General features: G+C 48.5%; 1 protein-coding gene across 1 annotated transcript in view; it reads right to left on the minus strand.

The window, feature by feature from the left end:
• Nucleotides 1–4,833: 4,833 nt before the first annotated feature.
• The window catches only part of SLC7A5 (solute carrier family 7 (amino acid transporter light chain, L system), member 5), a gene marked incomplete at its 5' end in the record, with an annotated part of 34,343 nt that continues 20,059 nt past the window's right edge, over nt 4,834–19,117 (minus strand). The window contains 8 exons of the mRNA XM_010294247.1: nt 4,834–5,002; nt 6,827–7,004; nt 8,154–8,303; nt 8,647–8,743; nt 9,512–9,615; nt 10,717–10,840; nt 12,222–12,266; nt 12,965–13,070. Coding sequence (XP_010292549.1) covers nt 4,947–5,002; nt 6,827–7,004; nt 8,154–8,303; nt 8,647–8,743; nt 9,512–9,615; nt 10,717–10,840; nt 12,222–12,266; nt 12,965–13,070 — 860 coding nt within the window. The remainder of the gene's footprint in view (nt 5,003–6,826; nt 7,005–8,153; nt 8,304–8,646; nt 8,744–9,511; nt 9,616–10,716; nt 10,841–12,221; nt 12,267–12,964; nt 13,071–19,117) is intronic.

The raw sequence follows: 19,117 nt of genomic DNA on the forward strand, positions 1-19,117 counted from the left end.
AGCCAAGTGCCGCCGGCTCCAGCCGCGCCAGCCCATTCCGCAGCCGGATGCTCCCAGGGCTGGCACAAGGCTGCGATTCAGTCCACGGGGCTCTGCCGAGGTTGCGGCGCCAGCCAGCAGAGCTCAGCACGAGCCCCGGGGGGAAACTGGAGCCGTCTCGCCCCTGGGCTGCCCTTTCCCAAGCTCCAGTAGGAAGTTTTGTTCCAGCCCTTTCTCAATGGCCAACGTCGCCTTCCCCTTTGATGTCATTAGAAACGGAGTTGCGCAACCAGCTGATGGAAAAGCTGGCATCCCACAAGAATAGCCCCAAACAGGCAGAGTGTTGCATAATGACAACATTTGGCTGTTTCCTTCTTTTCTGAAAATTCTATTTATTTTTTATTACAGCCCAAGAGCACTGTAGCCTCAGCTGAAGGCATGGGTACCCTCCCAGGCTGAGAGGAAGCCTTCCCTGCGATTCCCCACAGCTGGACCAAGGCTTTGCCACTGCAAACATCTCTCCACGGTTGGGAATTGGCTGCAGGGAAGAGCTCTGCTGCAACGCCGCTGCCCCTGGAGGGCTCCGCTCTTAGGGCAGACCCACAGCGGAGGAGCCCATGGAGGAGCCCAATTTATTCCCCTGCCTGAGCTGCCTGCAGGGAGAGGGCTCGGAGAAAACAAAAGCCACTTCTTAAGAGTTTCAATCCAGTTGAAGGGCCTTTAAAGTTTGTTCAACAGTGACAGAGTCCCTTTGAACTTACTATCCACAGAGGGTGCCATTAAATAAAAAAGCATGTTTACCAGAACACGGTATCTGAGATGGAAAACATTGCAAATACTGCAGGAAGTTTAAAAAAAAAAAAAATCCACCTAGGATGGCTTCAATCCCCCCATTTTTGGCCATCAGCATTTCGCAGGGCCGAGCAGGGCTGGTTCCCCTCTCAGCCGGGAAGGAGGTTTCTCATTTAGAAAGAGGAACCCAACGGGTGAGGAAGCGCCTGGCCACCGGCTTCTGCACGGCCCTGCCCTACTCTTTAGCAATCCCTGCGGGACGCTATTCCGTGAACACCCCTAACAACTGACTGCCTGGGAGTCTAAACACTTAAAAACAAGCTAAGAAGAGCGATAACTGAAAAGGGAGTTAGTCCCAGCAATAAGGGACTACTGCAGCACAGCCATCACTTGCAGAAATAGGCAGCCACAGTTGGACTCGGTGATCTTCAAGGTCTTTTCCAGCCTTGAGTGGTTCTGTGATTCCGCTGATGCGACTGCTCTGGCTGTATTTCCAAATACTCTCATATGAAATAGATCCCCGCGGTACCTCGTTTGACTGTAGCCACTGTTCAGGAAAGCAAAGCCACTGTGGCTGTCTGTGTCCTTTGTGGGAAGGGGTTCTCTCCCTTGGTGGCTTGCAACGGTCGTGACTGAGCATGGGCCCAAAAGAGCACAAGCAAACAGAGAAACGAGAGAAAAATCCCACATCCAGTGCTGGGAACGATGAAAAATTTTCTGTGAAGTCTCTGCTGCTCCCCTCGCCCTCAGTGACACATCTCATTCCACGTTTGAGGAAAACAAGCAGCAAGGAGGCCTTTCAGGGGGATGTATTCTCTCTTTTTCCATACCAAAATCCAGCTGAACGTTGCAAGCCCCCGAGGGCAGAGATACTCCTGGCTGCTGATCTGCGTTACAAGCTGTCGTGCTGGACAGCAGATGCTGGTAACAGCAGTTTCACCCACTGGAGTAAAAATTACCTTAGTTGTGTTTTCTTTACGAAATGAAATTCAGTTTTACCCCCTTACTCAGTATCTCCCTAACCTCCAGGAAAAAATAACCCAACCTCTTACAGCCATGTCACCAAGCTCTGGTGGGGTCAGTAAATTATTGGGGAATTATTGGGGTCAGTAAATCAAGGATAAAAGAAATCATGTTTTGAAAAGTAAACTTTGAGATGTGAGCTGTGGCTGACAAAATTCAACATTTTTTGTCATTCTGTGCTGGTACCCGGTTCAGTTTCTTCCTATAAGTCTGTTGCCATAAAGATGCTAGTGAGACCACCATGAAACATACGGTACCAATGCCAAAGCCAGCAGGTTAGAACAAGAGAAAGATCTTTAGCAGCAAGTGAAGAATCATGAAAATTCATCAAGAGCAAGCAAGCGAATTAAGTATTTAATTAAGATCAGTGAATTAATTAAAAAAAAAATTTCTCAGTGTAACATCTCCTCTTTAAAAACAGAGTCAAAGGTTCACCAAGAGGATATTGTGTAGTGATGGTCTTCATCACTGATAAAGGTCATTTAAAGATGTCTCCAAACCAAGCAACCCCCAGAGCCTTTGGGAAATCTGGACCTATTTTGAGCTCTCTGTGGCTTGAGTGCTAGTTTACATTGGACTGAGGTGGCTGAGAGTTAAAATCCCTTTCCTTTGCATCAGAAGTAATGCTGCTGGTATAGATGAGCACTGAGAGCCCCTACATTGAACCCAGACCCTGAGACCATTATAGCCAAAAAACTGCAGACCAAGTGGAAGGTGAGAGACGGAGGTTCTCGATGAAACAGGTCCAGCTTAAGCAGTGATCTCCCATCACTACACTGCTAAAACATCTCAGGCTTCAGCTGGAAGAGGATTCCAAAAATTGAGTTCAGGTTTTACGGTTCACGACCTTATTTATGCAAATGCCTCTCCACAGGCACTGGATCTGAGATGCTCCAATTCATTGCATATAGCTCCCTGAAAAGCCATGCACTGGCCATAAACTTTGGGTTCTTCTGCACTGTAGAGATACCCAAACCAGCTGCAACTCTCCATAGGTTAACTTAGCTCCAGGAGAGCTCAACCATGTAAAGTGGCACCTGAGCTGGCTCGGGTATCTCTACACTGTGCTGCCATGGCAGAACCAACCTGACAGTAAAGGTTTTCAGCGTGCTGATTGTCTCACCTATCCCTCCTGCACTGCCTCAAAGCAAAAACGCGTGGCTGGCGAAGCAAGAGCAAAGAGCTGCATGTAGACGCTCGTTGACATAGCCACGGTCATTGTGACACACACTTGAATAGAAGCTGCCACCTGCTATAACAACACTTTTTTTGCTAAAGAACTTCTTAAAAGAACAAAGCATGAGCTAGTACCATTGGTGTCCTTAATCCCTCTTCATCCAAAATAACTCTTTGCTAAGAGGGGAATCCAGTAGAAAGCATTAGCTCTTGGAGGATCCTGGCTTCCAAACAGCTTTGTTTACAAAAATACCGAGGAAAAAAAGTAGTCCAACAACCTATTTGCACAAAGCACAAGCATAAAGAACATCTGTAACAGAGACTGACTGAAGCAGCTCACTTGTGAGGACAAGATGCTTTTGATTTCCAACTGCCGATCACCTTGTGTGCAGAGGCATTATGAGCAAATTGTTCAAGAACTGCAGTTTTGTTGAAAAGGCGATGCTTTTGACCAAATAGAGCAACATGTTCCTAAGAAGACAGTTTTGACTACTTGGGAACTAGAAGAATTTTGGGTGGGCTCAGGGGATGGGACCGCACCACCCACAACATCAATACGAGATTTCACATGCGGATTGTGGTTTAATGCACAAAGACCACTCCCTGGATGGGAGGATGTTGGTAGGGGCATCTCCCCAAGCCAAACCTGATGCTGCAATTTTGCACGAAGAAGGAACAGGCCGCCAGTCCCTGCTTCTTAGAGCAAAACACACCATCTACAGCATACCAAGATTAGAACCAGACTCCAGCCATCTGGGGACATCTGCCCCTTTCTACACCCCCAGACTCAGTTGGTCCCATCTCCACTGCATGTTCTAGAAGAGACACAGCATAATGAAGGGCACGATGACAGGCAATGCACAGACAGACCCCAGCGAACGAGCCAAGGGAATCCCACCCTTATTTCCTCTTTGCAAATGGTTTAGGGAAAACATGAATCACACCGAGGGCAACAGGGCCATTTGGAGAGCATGATGTTGCTCATCCCATGCTGGATGATAGCCTACCTACAGAAAAACATGGAGTGAGCAAGCCAAGGACTTAGCCTTCTGCTAATTGCAATTCCCTGGGTTTATCAGGAGGAACTCCACCCTCAGGCCTGCACCTGCCCCAGTGCTAATTCACAGGGCTACGGGATGGGCATTCTGGTGAAGAGCATCCCGGAGGACTGGCTCAATAGCAGGGAGATGGCTTGGATCTGAGTTAAAAGCCAGGCAGTGGCAGGGGACCCCAAGGAACGCAATGAAACTCAGACAAGACCTCCTCACATCATTTCTCTGACACTAATTCTGCTCTGCCTTGTCTCACCTAAGTCACTGCCAGGGGACAGAGTCCAAAGCGTCCAGCAGCACGTATTTTGGTATGAGTTGTGTGTGTGTGTGTGTGTGTGAGCGTGTGAGCCAACATCAGCCAACCTTTGCTTCCCAACCACCCCGCTAGACCAGGTAAGGCAGGTGGGCCAGGCCCAGGACCACCCTGTGGCTCTGTGACAGTCCCAGCCCCTTACACAGGCACGTTTGTACGGCTGGCGACACTTAAACTGGGCTCATGAGCAGATCCGCCATTGTCTGGGGCATCCCAGACCCAAAACAAGTAACTGAACAGAACGCAGAACTGAAGTACAGCCCTCAGTATCACACACACACACAGATGCTGATTGCTCTCGCTGCTGCCAGACAGGCAGGACCCTGCTTTGAAGCTGCTGGCAGGAATTCCTCCTCCTGGCCCACCTTTGTACCAAGAACTTCTCATCGCAGGGTTGCTCATCTGCCAGGATAAAGGGTGGTGATGAAGGGGCTGGCGGAGGCAAGGCAGAGCTGGGGGCATGGTGTCAGACACAAAGCAGCTCCGACGGGGTGCTCCAGTGCCTAGGTTTCGTTTACGAGGGATCAGAAGCGTTTTCTCCTTGTCTTTTTCTCCTGTCTTAAAATAATATTGTGCGTTTCCTCAAGCTGAATGTCTCTGGCTTCTCCTGCTTATGATTCTTGCGGAACCACTTCCATCAGTTTCTGGCACAGGACTGTTGCGGAGACTATGGGGAAGAAAGCAAAGTACAGGTCTGAGATCACATGCAGGGGCCCAGAATATATCTTGGTTCAGTTCATGATACTCTGCCTCAAAAGGGCTGACACATTTGCCTCCCCACCATGGTTCTGAGCAAGATTAGTCCAAATACAATTTAAGACTTGGAACCAAATGAGCTGTGAGCTACTCATGCCCAGAACTTAAACACGGTACACTGGGAGCTTTGCTCCTGCGGCAAGGATGCTGTACTGCCCCGAGAGAGGCTCCAGTAACTCCTGACACCAGTTGCTAATTGCATGGTGATACGGTAACTACATTTGGATGCCAGAACATACAAGTCAGGCACAATAGCAGGAAATGATGCTTTTACTTCCAATTTTGAAACCCTCGGCTGCATGTGCACACAGCTTCTTTAAAGGCTGGAGTAGCCAGGACAAAACCAGCTCAGCATACTGAACACATGGCAGAGTCCACTGCCTTGCCCAGAGCAGGTGAAGAGCAAAGGAAGCATTTCAGATGCTAGTTTGCACAGGAAAGGTGCTAAACTGAAGTAACTTTATTTTTCCACCCATTAGTTTTGGTGGCTCGTATCCAAACACACCTGTGTTTTCTGCTGCTTCACTGTGTGTTTAGAGATCACAAGGTCTTGCCAGGTAGAGCTAACACTAATCCTAAATACACACAAAGTCAAACTCAGCTCAGTTGGAGGTGATCAAATTATCTGCAATATATGAATATAGCACATGTGTTTAAAGTTCATATGTTTCGAACTGGACATTTGCAGGATTATCATTCTGTGTTCCCAGAGTATTTTCTATATTCTCCTTACAAGCCGTTGGTGGTGGAAAACAATCAATATGGTAATTTGCCACCCAGGCACTGCAAAAATGGCTTTTCCAGGAACTGAGCCTAATACTCAGAATAAAAAAGTGAGTGTGAGAGAGAGATGGGGGTGTGTGTGTAAGAATAACAAGTGCTAAGCACTGTTGAAAGCCTTTTTCTTCTTCATAAAAAGCATCCAGCTAGGGCTGGGCATTTCTACTTGTCTGCTTTTCTAGGTCAGCCTGTTGTAGGAGCTGGGAGGCGGATAGTAGAATTTAGTTACTTGGACTACATGGATTGACTTTCTTAATTCAGTTGTTGAGAGAGGTTACATGTGCCAAGCACAGCCTCTCCATCCCTTCAAAACACACCGTGGTGTAGTGTCAGCTCTTGGAAAACCCTATACAAAGATACCTTAAAAATAAACCTCGTAAGAGAAAACATCCAGGGGATTTTCCCTTCCCTCTGCTCTGCTGCCACATTTTGATGCCAAGGAGAGTTTTGGCTGGATCAGGAACCTTAGCACTGGATAAACGATGGACTGGGACTAATTCCGAATTTTCAGCAGTCAGACTGAGGCCAACTGTGCTCAGACTGTTACGCTGTTATGTCTTTTCCTACACCACTGGAAAGGGATTCTCTGATGACAAAAGGCTTGACCCTGTGCTTTTCACAGGAGGCAGAAGAAAGGCAGCAATGTGCTCTGCAAATTATGCTCCACTGCGTAACAACCGTTTGCCAAGATTTAAAAAAAAAAAAAAAAAAAGTATTTGGCCCAAACTTTGCAATTATTGCAAGTCAGGGTGCGTTTTGGGTGCTTGGTAGGTAAGATAATCATCAGGTTAAAACTTGCTACTGTTAAAGAAGAATTGATCAGAGCCAAGACACTGGAAGCCTCCACTATACAAAGGAGATCCAGTGCTACTAGCTGTAGCATGCTCACTGGGAAACTGCTATTTTTGGAGCAAAAGCCAAGGCTGCACTCTTGCTTTTCACTGGTAATACTTACAGATGCCCTGGAGAACCCACTTGGGCTTGTTCTGCCACCAGACCCCGAAGAAGTAAACAGGGATCCCACTGAAGATGATTGCAAAGCCAATCGCACATTCCTTTGGTGTCATCCAGAAGGAAACAGCAATGAGAAACAAACAGGCCAGGATGAAGAAAATGGGCAGGCAGATGTTCACCTAAGTAAGGACCCAAAAAACAGGTCAGAAGTTATATCAGGGGAAGAGGGTACATTTTCCAGTGAATTTTATCTAGCCATACAGCTTGGGGAGGGAAGGAGTTCATATTCCACCGTGGACCCTGTGTGGACAGTGCTCCTGTCTGTCCCAGTGCTCTGAACAAGGGGACCATGAACTGCCTCGCAGAAGGTACTTATGCAGTGCTCTTTCAGCAATCCTGGAGAAAATGGAAGTAGGTAACACCTAACACATACATTTAATACCAGCACAACAAAGTAGGGAGACGTGGCTTGCCAAGACTGTGTAAACCTTCCTCAGCACCCATTCTTTTACCCCAATTCCACACTTGAACGATTGCTTATAAAAAGCATCTGTACCAACAGCATCAAATTTACATCACAAGCCACAGTTTAGCATCACAAGCCACAGCATCTTCAATGCAGTTTCTCAGGGGACTCAGCTACACTGCTCTGAGCAGAGCACCTGCTGAGAGCAGCCCAGCTTTTAGAAGTAAAATCAAAAACCAAAGGAACCACCCTAAAAAGAGTTACTTTGGGAAGGCACTGGTACAGGTCTGTGAGTTTGTTTCTCTCTGGCTCCTGTTGCCTGGCAGAGACGGGACTGTGCAGGGGAACGAGTGAGAAACATGCCTCTAAGGCAGGCAGACATGCTTGTGGCTGACGCGATCTTGGCCTCCTCCCAGATGGGACACGGTACTGCCAAGTTAGCCAAGGACAAAGAGAACAAAGTTCTCATCTCTGCAGGCGTAGGATTGTCTGCTTTATTTAAAAAGTATTTTAAGTGAATTCCATGATGGTACAGAGTATTTCACGGAGAGCCACAGCCTATGATTTGTCCTGGGGGAATACGTTAGTCACTGAGAACTTCCGACTGGGATACCCCACTGGAACACCCTGCATCTCTGACACCCAGAGCCTCCTTCGCTCTGATGTCCCTGTGGCCACAGCAGCTCTTCGTCCTCCCGCACCGCTTCGCATTCAGCAGATTTCCACGCAAACACTTCCCCTGCACGCTTACAATCCCAGTCCCTCTTCCTTCCAGGACAAGCAGCTGTACTTGCTGAACCTCTCCTGGTGCTGAGAAGGGACTCAGGGAGGACCCACCATGCAATTACCATGCTGCTCTCACCTTGATGGGCCTTTCTAGCTCTGGCTTCTTGTAACGCAGCCACATCATGCCGATGATGGCCAGAGCCACACACAGCCAGTTGAAAAAGCTGAAGAAGTTGATGACAGAGAAAATGTTGTTGGAGAAGGCATAGAGCAGAGTCATGACGCACTGCATCCAGAAAAAAAAAGAAGCCATGAGCAAAAGGAGAAGTAGGCAAAAATCACGTATGTTACAACACTAAATACAGGTATTTTAGAATAATAGGAAAAGCAGCTGACTAATTTTTATGCATTTAAGCCATCTTCAACTGGTGCCTGGAGCGATTTCAAAAACAGAAGTGGAATATGAGGATGAGGAGAGGGTCTATCCTCTCCTGCAGGTGCATGCAGAAATGGCTGTGTCTGGAGATGGTGCCCAAGTAGCCCCCCTCCAACCACTCTGATGGGATCCTACCCCCAACCCATTTCTCAGTACCGGGTCGATGCTCATCATCACAGACCCAGGTGCTTACCGTAAAGATGAGGGATGGCACGGGAGTGAGAAGCCTGGGGTGAATCATGGACAGGATTGAAGGCAAGTGTCCTTCTCGGGATCCCACGAAGAACAGCCTGAGGCGGGGAAGACAGAGCAGTTATCACCTCTGCAACCTTCAGCCCCGGGCTGGGGTTTGTCTTCAGCACAAAACAAGGGGGGACAGCCCAAGCTCAGCCTAGACAGAGCTGAGGCCAGCACGACTGAAATGCCAAGGCTCCATGCCGGTTTTCCACCTTAGTGGTGCATTGCACGACACCAACTCTTGCCCTTTTGCTGGTCACTGGTTCAGGAGTGGGGCACTCCAGGATCAGACCCCAGCACGGGCTGTTCTGCATGTATGCACAGTGGAGAGTGCCTGTCTTGGAAGGAAGGCTGGAGATGGGCAAGGAATGCAAGAAAAGATGTATTTATACCCTCTTTTCCAGAGAGAGCAATTAAGCGACTTTCCTAAGATAACCTGGGAGACGTGTCAGAGCTGGAACCTCCTCAGTACCTGTCCTGCCCCATCCTTTCTTCCCTTGCTGGAGGGATTCTCAGCCCTGATCATAAGTTTCTGCTTTTCATTAAAGCCGCTTTCTCAGGCAGCACCGCCTGTGTTTATGTTCTAATAACTTCAACAGGACATTGCCTGAGGAACAGAAGACTAAGACAACTGAAAGGGTTTCCTTTAAACTGGGTATGGTTTTAAAGTCTTAAAAGTCTTTCTTTGCATTCCTCACATGGCTTCCAGACCCTTTAGGCTTTGTGTCTACCCACAGCCACCCTTTGGAGGACAGCTCCAAATGAAGAGGCATTAAGCATGACTTGTAAACAAAAACCACAAAATTGAGCAAGAAACCTACCGGGAAGAAGTGAAGAGAGATCCATTAACAGATCCAAAGCATGATAAACCTACAAAGACGGGTATGATCCAGGACATGACGCCAAGGTGATAGTTCCCAAAATCCTAAAGGGGGGACGAGACAGACATTTCACACCCAGAACACCCAAAAGAACTCATACCTGCCTACATAGGCTTAACGTTTGCAGAAATCTGAACAATTAACATGGCTTGGTAGCTGAAGCTGTTACGGACTTTTCCATACTGCCATGTGCTGCTCCTCCCTCCTGAAAAAGCATATCGTGGAATTGCAAAAGAATCATCAGCAAGCCCTTCCCTCAGAGTCAGGACACAACAGTTATTGGAACAGCTTTCCAAAAGTTCAAGACCAAATGGAAACTGTGAAGAGATTCAGACACGCAGCTATTGCCAATGGCTGAGTAAGGACCTGGGACACGACCCCTTCGAAACACGGTGACCTGGAGTTGTAGTTTTAGATCACAAACTGACCCCATACTGCTTCACTGCAGTTTTATGCCAACACTATTATATTGATTTCAAGACTTGCAAAGACACACAACTGGAGCAATGCCACACAGGCCAGCATCTCCAATAACTCAGCACTGTGTACGTGCAGGCTGGAGCCGGGGCTTGGTACTAACCCGAAGGATGGAGCGCTGTCACCTGAATGGCCAAGACCAACTTATCCTGGACTGGGAGACTCCCCTTGAAGCACCGAACAATCCTGGTCACAGTCAGTTTGCAAGGTCATACCATGCTGCTCACTTCTGAAGCAATCAGGATTTCTGACCGCAATGGCATTTTAATTAATAGAAGTATTATTTTTCTCTCTTAATTAAAACAAGGAAGATACAGAGACAGAACAATCTAGTTTAGTATTGACTGAATGACCTTTTCCCGTAAATAACATGCGCTGGTAACTGATGATAAGTCATGAGGCCAGCAGCAACCTTGCATATTTACAAATTAAGAGCAGCGTTAACTATCTGCCCACCCTTACTATCGTCTGTGATTAATCCCACTTGGTATCACAATGTTCTTCCCTGCTCCCGTCACGACTGCTCTTCATCTCCTGTCAAACATCAGCTTTTTTGTAAGCAGCCATGATCAGCCTAGAACAACTAGGAGACGTATGCAGAGATTGTAAGTCTGATTTAACCAGCCCTGGAAAACAGATGAATCATATTAGAAATGCACCTATCTTACCACAGCCACGGCTTCGGACGTCAGCATCTGGTCCGTCGACAGGGTCGTGAAGTAAGCCAAGTTTGTCAGCACATAAACCAAAGTGACTACAGGTAGCGAGATGATGATAGCCAGAGGCAGGTTTCTAGGAAAAAACCAGAAATTGTAATGGAGCACTGCAGTTCAGAGAAGAGATCTGTTGATGCCAGGGATCGGCGGCTCATGGTGCAGCGCTCCCGCGCTCACTGAAAGCTGGCTTGAGCCATTCTGCTCTTCTCTGGCTCTTCAGCATGTCCCGTTTCGCCACAGGCTGCTCCCCTAGGAGAGAAGATGCCCACGTGGGAACAGCCTGGAGGCTGACAGATGTGGAGTGAAGGATTATGGCAGAAGGGACTTTTTGCATGGAGACACTCTGGCTGTCTCGGCAAGCAGTAATCCAAGATCACTGCAAAGGCAATCAATTAAAAATGCCCCCCTGTGTCTCCTGCTGGCCCGTGGCGTTAGCGCGTGCATCCTCTTCTGGGCAAAGGAGAAGCATTTGTGCTGGTGAGTTTCTTGTGCGACATGGAAAGATTGGGGATTTAGTGGGCAGTTTTTAGGCTCTAACTCTGTGCAGCTGGCTGCACTGATAAAACTCAAAGAAAATGAGTTCAGACACAGTCTGAAAGGGTCTATAAAGACGAGGCTGTGTTGGTACAAATTTGCCTTTCCAAATAGTCTAACTTCATTTGCAAACGGAAACTGAAAAAGGAAACCCTGCTTGATGCCACGTATAATTGGTCTAGTGGAGCTCAAAGCCACAGGAGGAGAGAGTCAAATACCATGACTGCATTCAGAAGACAAGAAAATAATTGCAATCTGCAAAAACTTTTTTATAATTGTGTTTGTCAAGGAAAGGGCGTATCAAACCTCATGCTTCCCCCAGCAGGCACTAATCACTGCCAGGGTCAGCCAGGAATGGGTTCTTGCACAAGTGACCCCGAAGCTCGTGTCGACGGTGCCTCATAGGCACCTTCCCTAGGAGCAAAAATGATTTATCAGTGATGTCCTGCTTTGGTGTGGCCCACCCTTATCTCACCAAGTCCTCTGCATAACCCTGAAAGGCACGAGCAGAGCAGAAAAGCAGCTATTGCTCAAGAAACAGGAAGAGCACATGACAAACAGATGTATGCACAAATGCTCTTGTGGGAGTTTATACAAGACAGTAATAAAGCCATGAGTGCTTCTTCCTCGCCTATAATTCAGAGAGGTGCCATGCCAAGGAAGCAGGACTTTCCAGCAACACTGATAATATTAGCAGTACAGGAAAGCAGCGTAAGCAACAGCCCTTCTCATACAGAGATTATTATTCCACTTCTCCCTATTCCAGGGAGTAACAATTGCCATTAATTTACCTCGTTTTCTATTTCCCTGGAAAAAGACCTTAGCTTCTGGGCTGATTAGCAACCCCTGTTACACACATGAGGAAAGGGCTTCCCAAGAACAAGCTTTCCTCCCAGGGAAGTAATCACAGGACACACACCTACCTGTAGGGATTTATCATCTCTTCTGTAACAAAATTCAAGTAGTTCCTGTAATTTAAAAAGAGTAGTGGTTAATTCTGCTTCGTCCATGGAATACATGAAGCCCTTCACCTTACTCATCTCCAAGGGGATTGCAGAAAAACTTATGATGGCTGCAACCTGCAAAGCGCATGCCCTGGATGGTGCTGGTGGATCGAGCACACCATGCTGCCAGCTTCTTTGCAACAGGAGAGGTGATTGCAGGTGAAGAGCTGGACCCACAAGCAGCAGGGCCACCCTCCAGGTGATAAGGATGGCTACAACTGACCTGTTTTCACAGCAAATTGAGCAGGCTCCTTGTGCTTACAAGTGCTCAAAGGGACTGATAAAGAAGCTTTCCAGCAGCTTCAGTTTGGTGCTCTAAATAATCTGCTGGCATGTAACACATCTCTTCTCTGCTAGCTAAACCCACCCTGCTGCTTTCTCTTAACACCACCTAGAAGCTGCACCAAGCAACCCATCATCTGCTGCCTCTTCTGAATCGCATGATCACCACCATTTCTTCCTGCTTCTGTGTCCTGGCTGGAAACGGGATGTGAAGTTCGACTATTAACATTAGTAGCCAAACCCAAAGCATCTGCCTCATTGCCCTGATTACAAGAAAGATGGAAAGTCGTGGACCACACTCTTCCTGCAAACATAATCCGGGGACAAAGAAACCAACTACAGTATTCAGCACTGAAAAGAGGTACAGGGCTGCATCTTACCATCCTCCATAGGCAAAGAGACCACTGTACAAAGCCAACACAATGTTCCCCACGCCTACTTTTGTGCCTTCGAAGGAGTGCTCAGGAGTCAGGTTTGTCACATCACCTGCAGAAAACAAAAACAAGACAAGATCGATGCAGACGGACTGTGAACCCCAAGGGCCTTTTTGGGAGTTGAAACAGAGAAGCCTGGAGGCAAAAGCTGCTCTTAGGATACGTAATAATCATGCTGATGCATTTGAGGTCATGCTAGAGAGCATGTGCACATATTTCTATTGGGCTGATCCCTCCAGTTTTACAGTACTTAATTCATCTGGAGTAATGGACCAAATAATCAGCCCCAAATATACTTGTCTCAAGCAACTGGCCATTACTGAGTCCTCAAAACTTTCTCACACTGCAACATGCTATCACGGAGGTAATCTCCCAGATAACTTCTTCCTGCGAAGAAAACATTCTGGGGACCTTCCTGCTGGAAGATGCTATGCAAACAGATATTGTCAAATTGTCCTCTCAGCTGAAAGCTGCTTTCATTCGATAAAAACCCAGGATTTCCTCCACTTCCACCAGCCACCCAATAAAGCAGAAACCCAGGATTTCCTCTAGTCCCACCAGCCACCTGATAAAGCAGAAGGTTGTGGCAATCCCTTTGATTGTGGGAAGTCAGGTTCTTTGGGGCTTGAGTATCAGAAGTTAGCTTCTTTAGGACTTGAATATCAAAAGTTCCTGTTATGTATCTGCTTTTGAAATAAAAAGCCATAAATAGTCGACTCAATTGTACCTTTGGTAAGAACTCTCCCAGAGCAGCCAAAGGTTTATTTATTTTGCTTTAAAATGCTCTGCAGTTGTTTTGTTCCCTGCCTTTTGATGTGGGTGTAGGCCTGGGATGGCAAAGCCACGCTCCCCTCCCCAGACCCAGCGCTCCCCTTGGTGAGGACGGAAGCGGGGCGCAAGGCAGGATTCAGCAGGGCACGTTTGCAATCCAGGGAGCCCTGTCTAAGCCCATGTGATTCCTCTTAGGGCACAGATCTCTACTAATCACTGGAGCAACTGCATCACATGGCAGTCAGCAGGGCCTGGAGCTTAACCCTTCATCTCTTAGCACAAGGTACCCAGGACATGCATGTGGGGAGAGGGATCCTAATACACCAGGCATTTTTCCTCTGGATGGTCTCTCTTCCCATCTCACACTGGAAACATTCACTCCCCTATGCCACCAAAAGCCACTTTTGCAGAGGCCAGGTAACAAACATGGATGCACAGACCTTTTAACACCTCACTCCCACCTTTCTAGCATTGGGAAAGGGGTACTTTTCCCGACGGCACTACTGGTCTACATCTTTCATCCACGGGGCTTCAAAAAGGACTGATCCAAATCTATGCCAGTGACATGGAGCTGCCCTGTGCACATGGGAGAGCTACATTTGTCTTTCACTCTCTCTACCTGACCCTCCAGCTCCATCCCCATCCTTTCCGTTCTGGGCATAGCTCCCCTTCATCTCCTTTCTCCCGCCTGCTCCCGCTGAGTCCTATCCAGGGCAAAAAGATATTCCCTAATATGGTGTCCAAAATGCTCTCTGCTCACAAAACTCCTCAGAAAACCAGCTCCCCTTCTGCCTTTTTCGCTGCTCGGTTGCTATTTCATTTGCAAGGGGATGCTGTGGGTGTGAGCTGCAAAGGAGCTGGGACCACAGCAGCAGCACATGGGCAATTACATCTGGGAAACACCAGTTTTCCAAGGCTCTATTTGTCCAGATCCCACCGCAGACTGCAGTTCTCCACCGGTGTTGCCCTGGCAGCACCTTGCGCTACAAAGGTCTCGTTTGAATCTACCTTGGGATATGCCGGTTGTATTTAATGCCCCTTCAGCCAGTGAATCTCCTCAGCAAAATGCACCAATCGTTTTTTAACAAGTGAGGTTAGAACACGTACATCAAAGTGTTACAGGAAAGCCAAGAAATGCAAAGAGACTGATACAACACTGTGAGTTTAATTCCTGGCTTACAGGTTCAGTCATTAAGGCTTAATTTAGCGTTAATGCCCCAGCCTGGCTGTGAACAATAAGGCTGAGCAGGAGGTGGGTGTGCACAGTATCACACTCTGCTCCATCCCTCAGGCTCAGCTTTCCTGAGTTTATTTTCTACGACCCCCCCCGCCCCCCGAAAATTAGCAGTCTAGCTCTTTCCAGGTCTTTTGTTATGGGAATAAGATACATTTTTTGTTAACAGTGACTGTAATTAGCTACTGAAATGCACACTGATGGACTGGGAGAGCAGGAGAGCTCTCCAGACATTTCAAACACCCCTCGGGACATCTCTTCTCAAAGGTCTGCTCCTGCTCTGCCAGTAGCCCAACTCCCACCCGGGCCGAGGGATCACCACCTTTACCACGCCAGGAGGATGCTCTGATCTGGGAGCAGCCAGGGCACAAGCAGCATCACGCCGTGGGCTCACAGCTCCATTCCTTGTCCGCAGCTGGACACCAGCTTCCACCGAAAGCCTCCTTCTGCTTGTCACAGGCAAAAAGCTCTCAAGCCAAACGTTCCTTTTTCTGAGGCATCTGCAGGTTTCACTCTCTGCCATCCCAGACCTGACACAGAAACCATGTGCTGGTGCCACCGAGGAAGGGCTGAGCTGCTGCCCTCGCCCAGCTGGCCAGGAGAGGAGGAGAGCATCAGTGGTTCCCAGACCGAAACCACTTGCCTGGATTCAGGATGCACCACCCGCTTGGGAACCGCAAGCACCTTCACCCTCTGGGCAAGGAAGGTCCAAGCCCAATTTGGTGGACTGCGGGGCTGTACAGACGCTTTGGCTGTGTGTCAGGACTGCTTGCTCTCTGGGACACACAAGCAAAGAAGCCCGAAAGGCAGCGCGGGACCGCTACAGGAGCGGCACCGAAGCAAAGAAATTAAAACAAAGCCTGGCATTTCATTACATTGTGGGTGGGGGTGACGGATGGAGGGATGGATGGGAGAGACATAATTAATTACTTGCACACCTCTTCCTTGCACCTGCCACGGCACGCATCCAACATCTCTTTGAAGTACCAAAATGCAGCTACCGGCAAAGGAGTGGCAAGGTAGCATGGAGGCAGCCAGGAGAGACCAGGTAGGAAGGAACGCCGGTTTTGTTCCTCCTCAACACTTGAGGAGCTGACATCTCACTGCCCTCTCCCTAACTCACCTAGCAAGAGTTGTAGTTCTCCAAAAACTTGCATCCCAGCAGAGCAGCCATCCTCTCCCCCCATCACCACAAAGGGTCCCTCCCTGCCGGCCAGTGGATCACCAGAAAGATAATAATTTGCGCCTGACAGCGATGCCTTTACAGATATAACTGGCACCACATTATATGGCTTGGCTCAAAAAGGCCAGGCTCCAGCAGGAAAGGTATCCCGGATGTCTTCCCACATGGGCCAAGTTGTAAAATACAGTGGGTGAGCTCTGACTATACCCGTAAATCCTTGGAAGAGAAATCCATCACACAAAGATACCTCCTCTGGTGCAGAGGACGGAGAGGTGCACTGGAGGCTGAGAAAGCGTCCAGGAAGCACCACGTGCCCCCCTTGTTCTTACACTTGCCCCCTGATGCTTGCTATTGGCCCCAGCAGAGACTGGGGATACTGGGCTAGATGGTCCAGCACAGTCATTCTTACCATCTTCCTCTAATACAAATGCTCACTGGGACCTGGTGTTCAAAATGGAGGTATGAACCTCCGTTCCAGGCATTCTGCATCTTTTCAAGCCTGAACGTGCAATGCAAGCCTTTGGAGGTTTGAATTGCAGACTTTGGACAAAATCAAGGGTTACAAATCTGTAGGTGAGGCTGCCCAGCACAGCCTCGACGGCTCCCCCGGAGCGAGAGGTCTGTAAGCGAGCGCACGCCGGGCAAAGTCGAGTTCTGGGCACCCTCGCGGCTCCCCCGTCCTCCCCAGCCCGGGCAGACACGGCTGCTCTCTAGGCAATGCCCTGCCCGTGCCCGGCACCCCGGCAATCTGAAACCTGGTTTGAACTGGCTGTTCAACTGCACTCTGCTCTACAATTAACCAAATTAAGGTAACAAGCTCTGACATAAACCCCATTTGCTGATCTTGCCAGTTGCCAAGACACTGGTAATTGTGCCGGCAAGTGATGGGTCACCTGGGGCCTTTCTGCAGGAGGGACCTATTTCGGGTCCATGCGCTGCGTGTTCAGACCCTTTCTGTGAAAATGTTCATTTGCTCCCCAGTCATGTCCATTCTGGTTTTAACAGCACAGCAATCCTCTCTTGCAGAAAGCATTTAATGATAATTAAATATTTTTAACTTGCCTAAACAGCGAGGAGAGGGAACACAGCCATCTAGAGAACTCAGCAAGAGAAGGGGGGGGACCTGAGCACGTGGAGGAAACCAAGCCAGGGAGAAATGTGTTGCATACATGAAAAACCTCAGAGGAGAAGATCCACTCAGCTGTTGAGCCATTTCCCAAGAAAAGCAGTGAGAGTTCAGAGAGAGAGTCAGAAAAACAAGACGGCAAGAAACACACAGAGGCCAGGGTTAGGAGAGCACCTCTTCGGCAGCTCCTGGCTCCCCAGGGATGCTGGTAGCCACATAAGCTGTTTGCTCCTCTCTGATCGCTGCCGCTCTGCAGACAGCTTGTATTAAGCAGTTCTGAACGGTAGCTATTAAACTTGGGTCCCGTAGCAGACGAGTTTGTGGGTCTGAAAGACACCACTAGAAACCTTGGACCAGCAGAGAGGACATCTAAGGAGGAGCCAGAGCTCCTGGGTTACGTCCCCAGTTCTCACCACCAGCTGTAGATAGGCTACGACACTTCCCCTCATTCCAATGACTTCCTTCTGTTTCAAGGAAAAGCTCCTCTCTCCTCCCAGTGCTGGGAAGTTTTGTCAACATTATTTCTCCTCCAGGGTGAAGCCAAGGGTCTGGGCTTCTGGATTCACTCCATCCCACACACTACTCAAACTTCACAACTCCTCCTTTTGCAATGGTCCACCAGAACACGACTTGGGCCAGAGAGCGTTTTGTTACCTTCCCCATCTCCTCTGCATCCTGCTGATATCACCAAAAAAACCTCTTACCCTCCTCCTCCTGAGCAAACACCTCCTGATTTTCACAACCTTTGTGTCTGCCAGCATTAACATTTGCTGATGAGAAATAAAGCGGACCTAGAAGCAGCGGCGCGAGCCCTGCATCGATGCACGGCATGCACAACGCCGTGCCTCCCTGGCCGCCAGAAAGCACAGGCAGTGCAGAGACCCCAGATGAACGGGGTCCCTTCGGTCCTTAGCACAGCATGGAAAGGTGTGTCCTAAATGTCCCCATGTCTGTCCCTATCCGGGCAGATTAGCAGCAAGGCACAAACCCTACACAAACTCCTTACTAGGTTGCCAGCCACTTCCGTAAGCTTTTTTTTTCTTTTTATACAGGTTCAGTCCGCATCCATAGAAACCTGTGATTGAGAGTGACAAACAAGAATGAGCCACCTGACCAGGCTCTGGAGGGGCTGACCAGAGCACAAGGAGAGCTGGAGAGCCGAGAACATCTGGGGAGGGCAGATCCTCCTGCCTGTCACCCACCTCTAGCACCATAGGCAAGGCCATTAACTTCAGTCCAGCAGCTGAAGTCGGTGGGAAAGGTTCACTATAAATGCAACTAAAAACATATGTTCACACACACACAGAGCTATCGACTGTGCCAATACACCTTAGGCATGAAAGACTGCTTCTGCTGCAACCAAAGGCTTCAGAGAGACAGAGAGGGGCGATCCAGACAGAGCTGCAAAGAAGCAAATACCAAAGTATTAGCTGCTCTCTAGTTAAATATGTCTGCGTTGCTGGGATAGCTGCACTTGGAAAAATGAGAAGCCAACAGAGCTTCTCATGTCAGCTGCCTTAAAACCCACTCAGCCCACAACAGTGGTGAGCAGGGTCCCCTACGGCAAGTCTGCGATGCGCTCCTCAGCCTCCAACGCAAGGCACCTACCTTCATCAAGCTCAGCATTTGGCAGTTCGTTCAGGATACCAAAAATGAGCAACATGCTAAAATACACAACTGAAAAGCAGCTCTTCAGATGTCAAGGCACATTTACCACTCGGAAGAGTTAATGCAGCTCTAAGCTTCCACACGCAATGTTAAACAAACAAGAGTTCATGTCACCAT

This window comes from Phaethon lepturus, unplaced genomic scaffold (assembly GCF_000687285.1).
Source record: "Phaethon lepturus isolate BGI_N335 unplaced genomic scaffold, ASM68728v1 scaffold54539, whole genome shotgun sequence".
In the NCBI taxonomy this organism is placed as follows: domain Eukaryota; kingdom Metazoa; phylum Chordata; class Aves; order Phaethontiformes; family Phaethontidae; genus Phaethon; species Phaethon lepturus.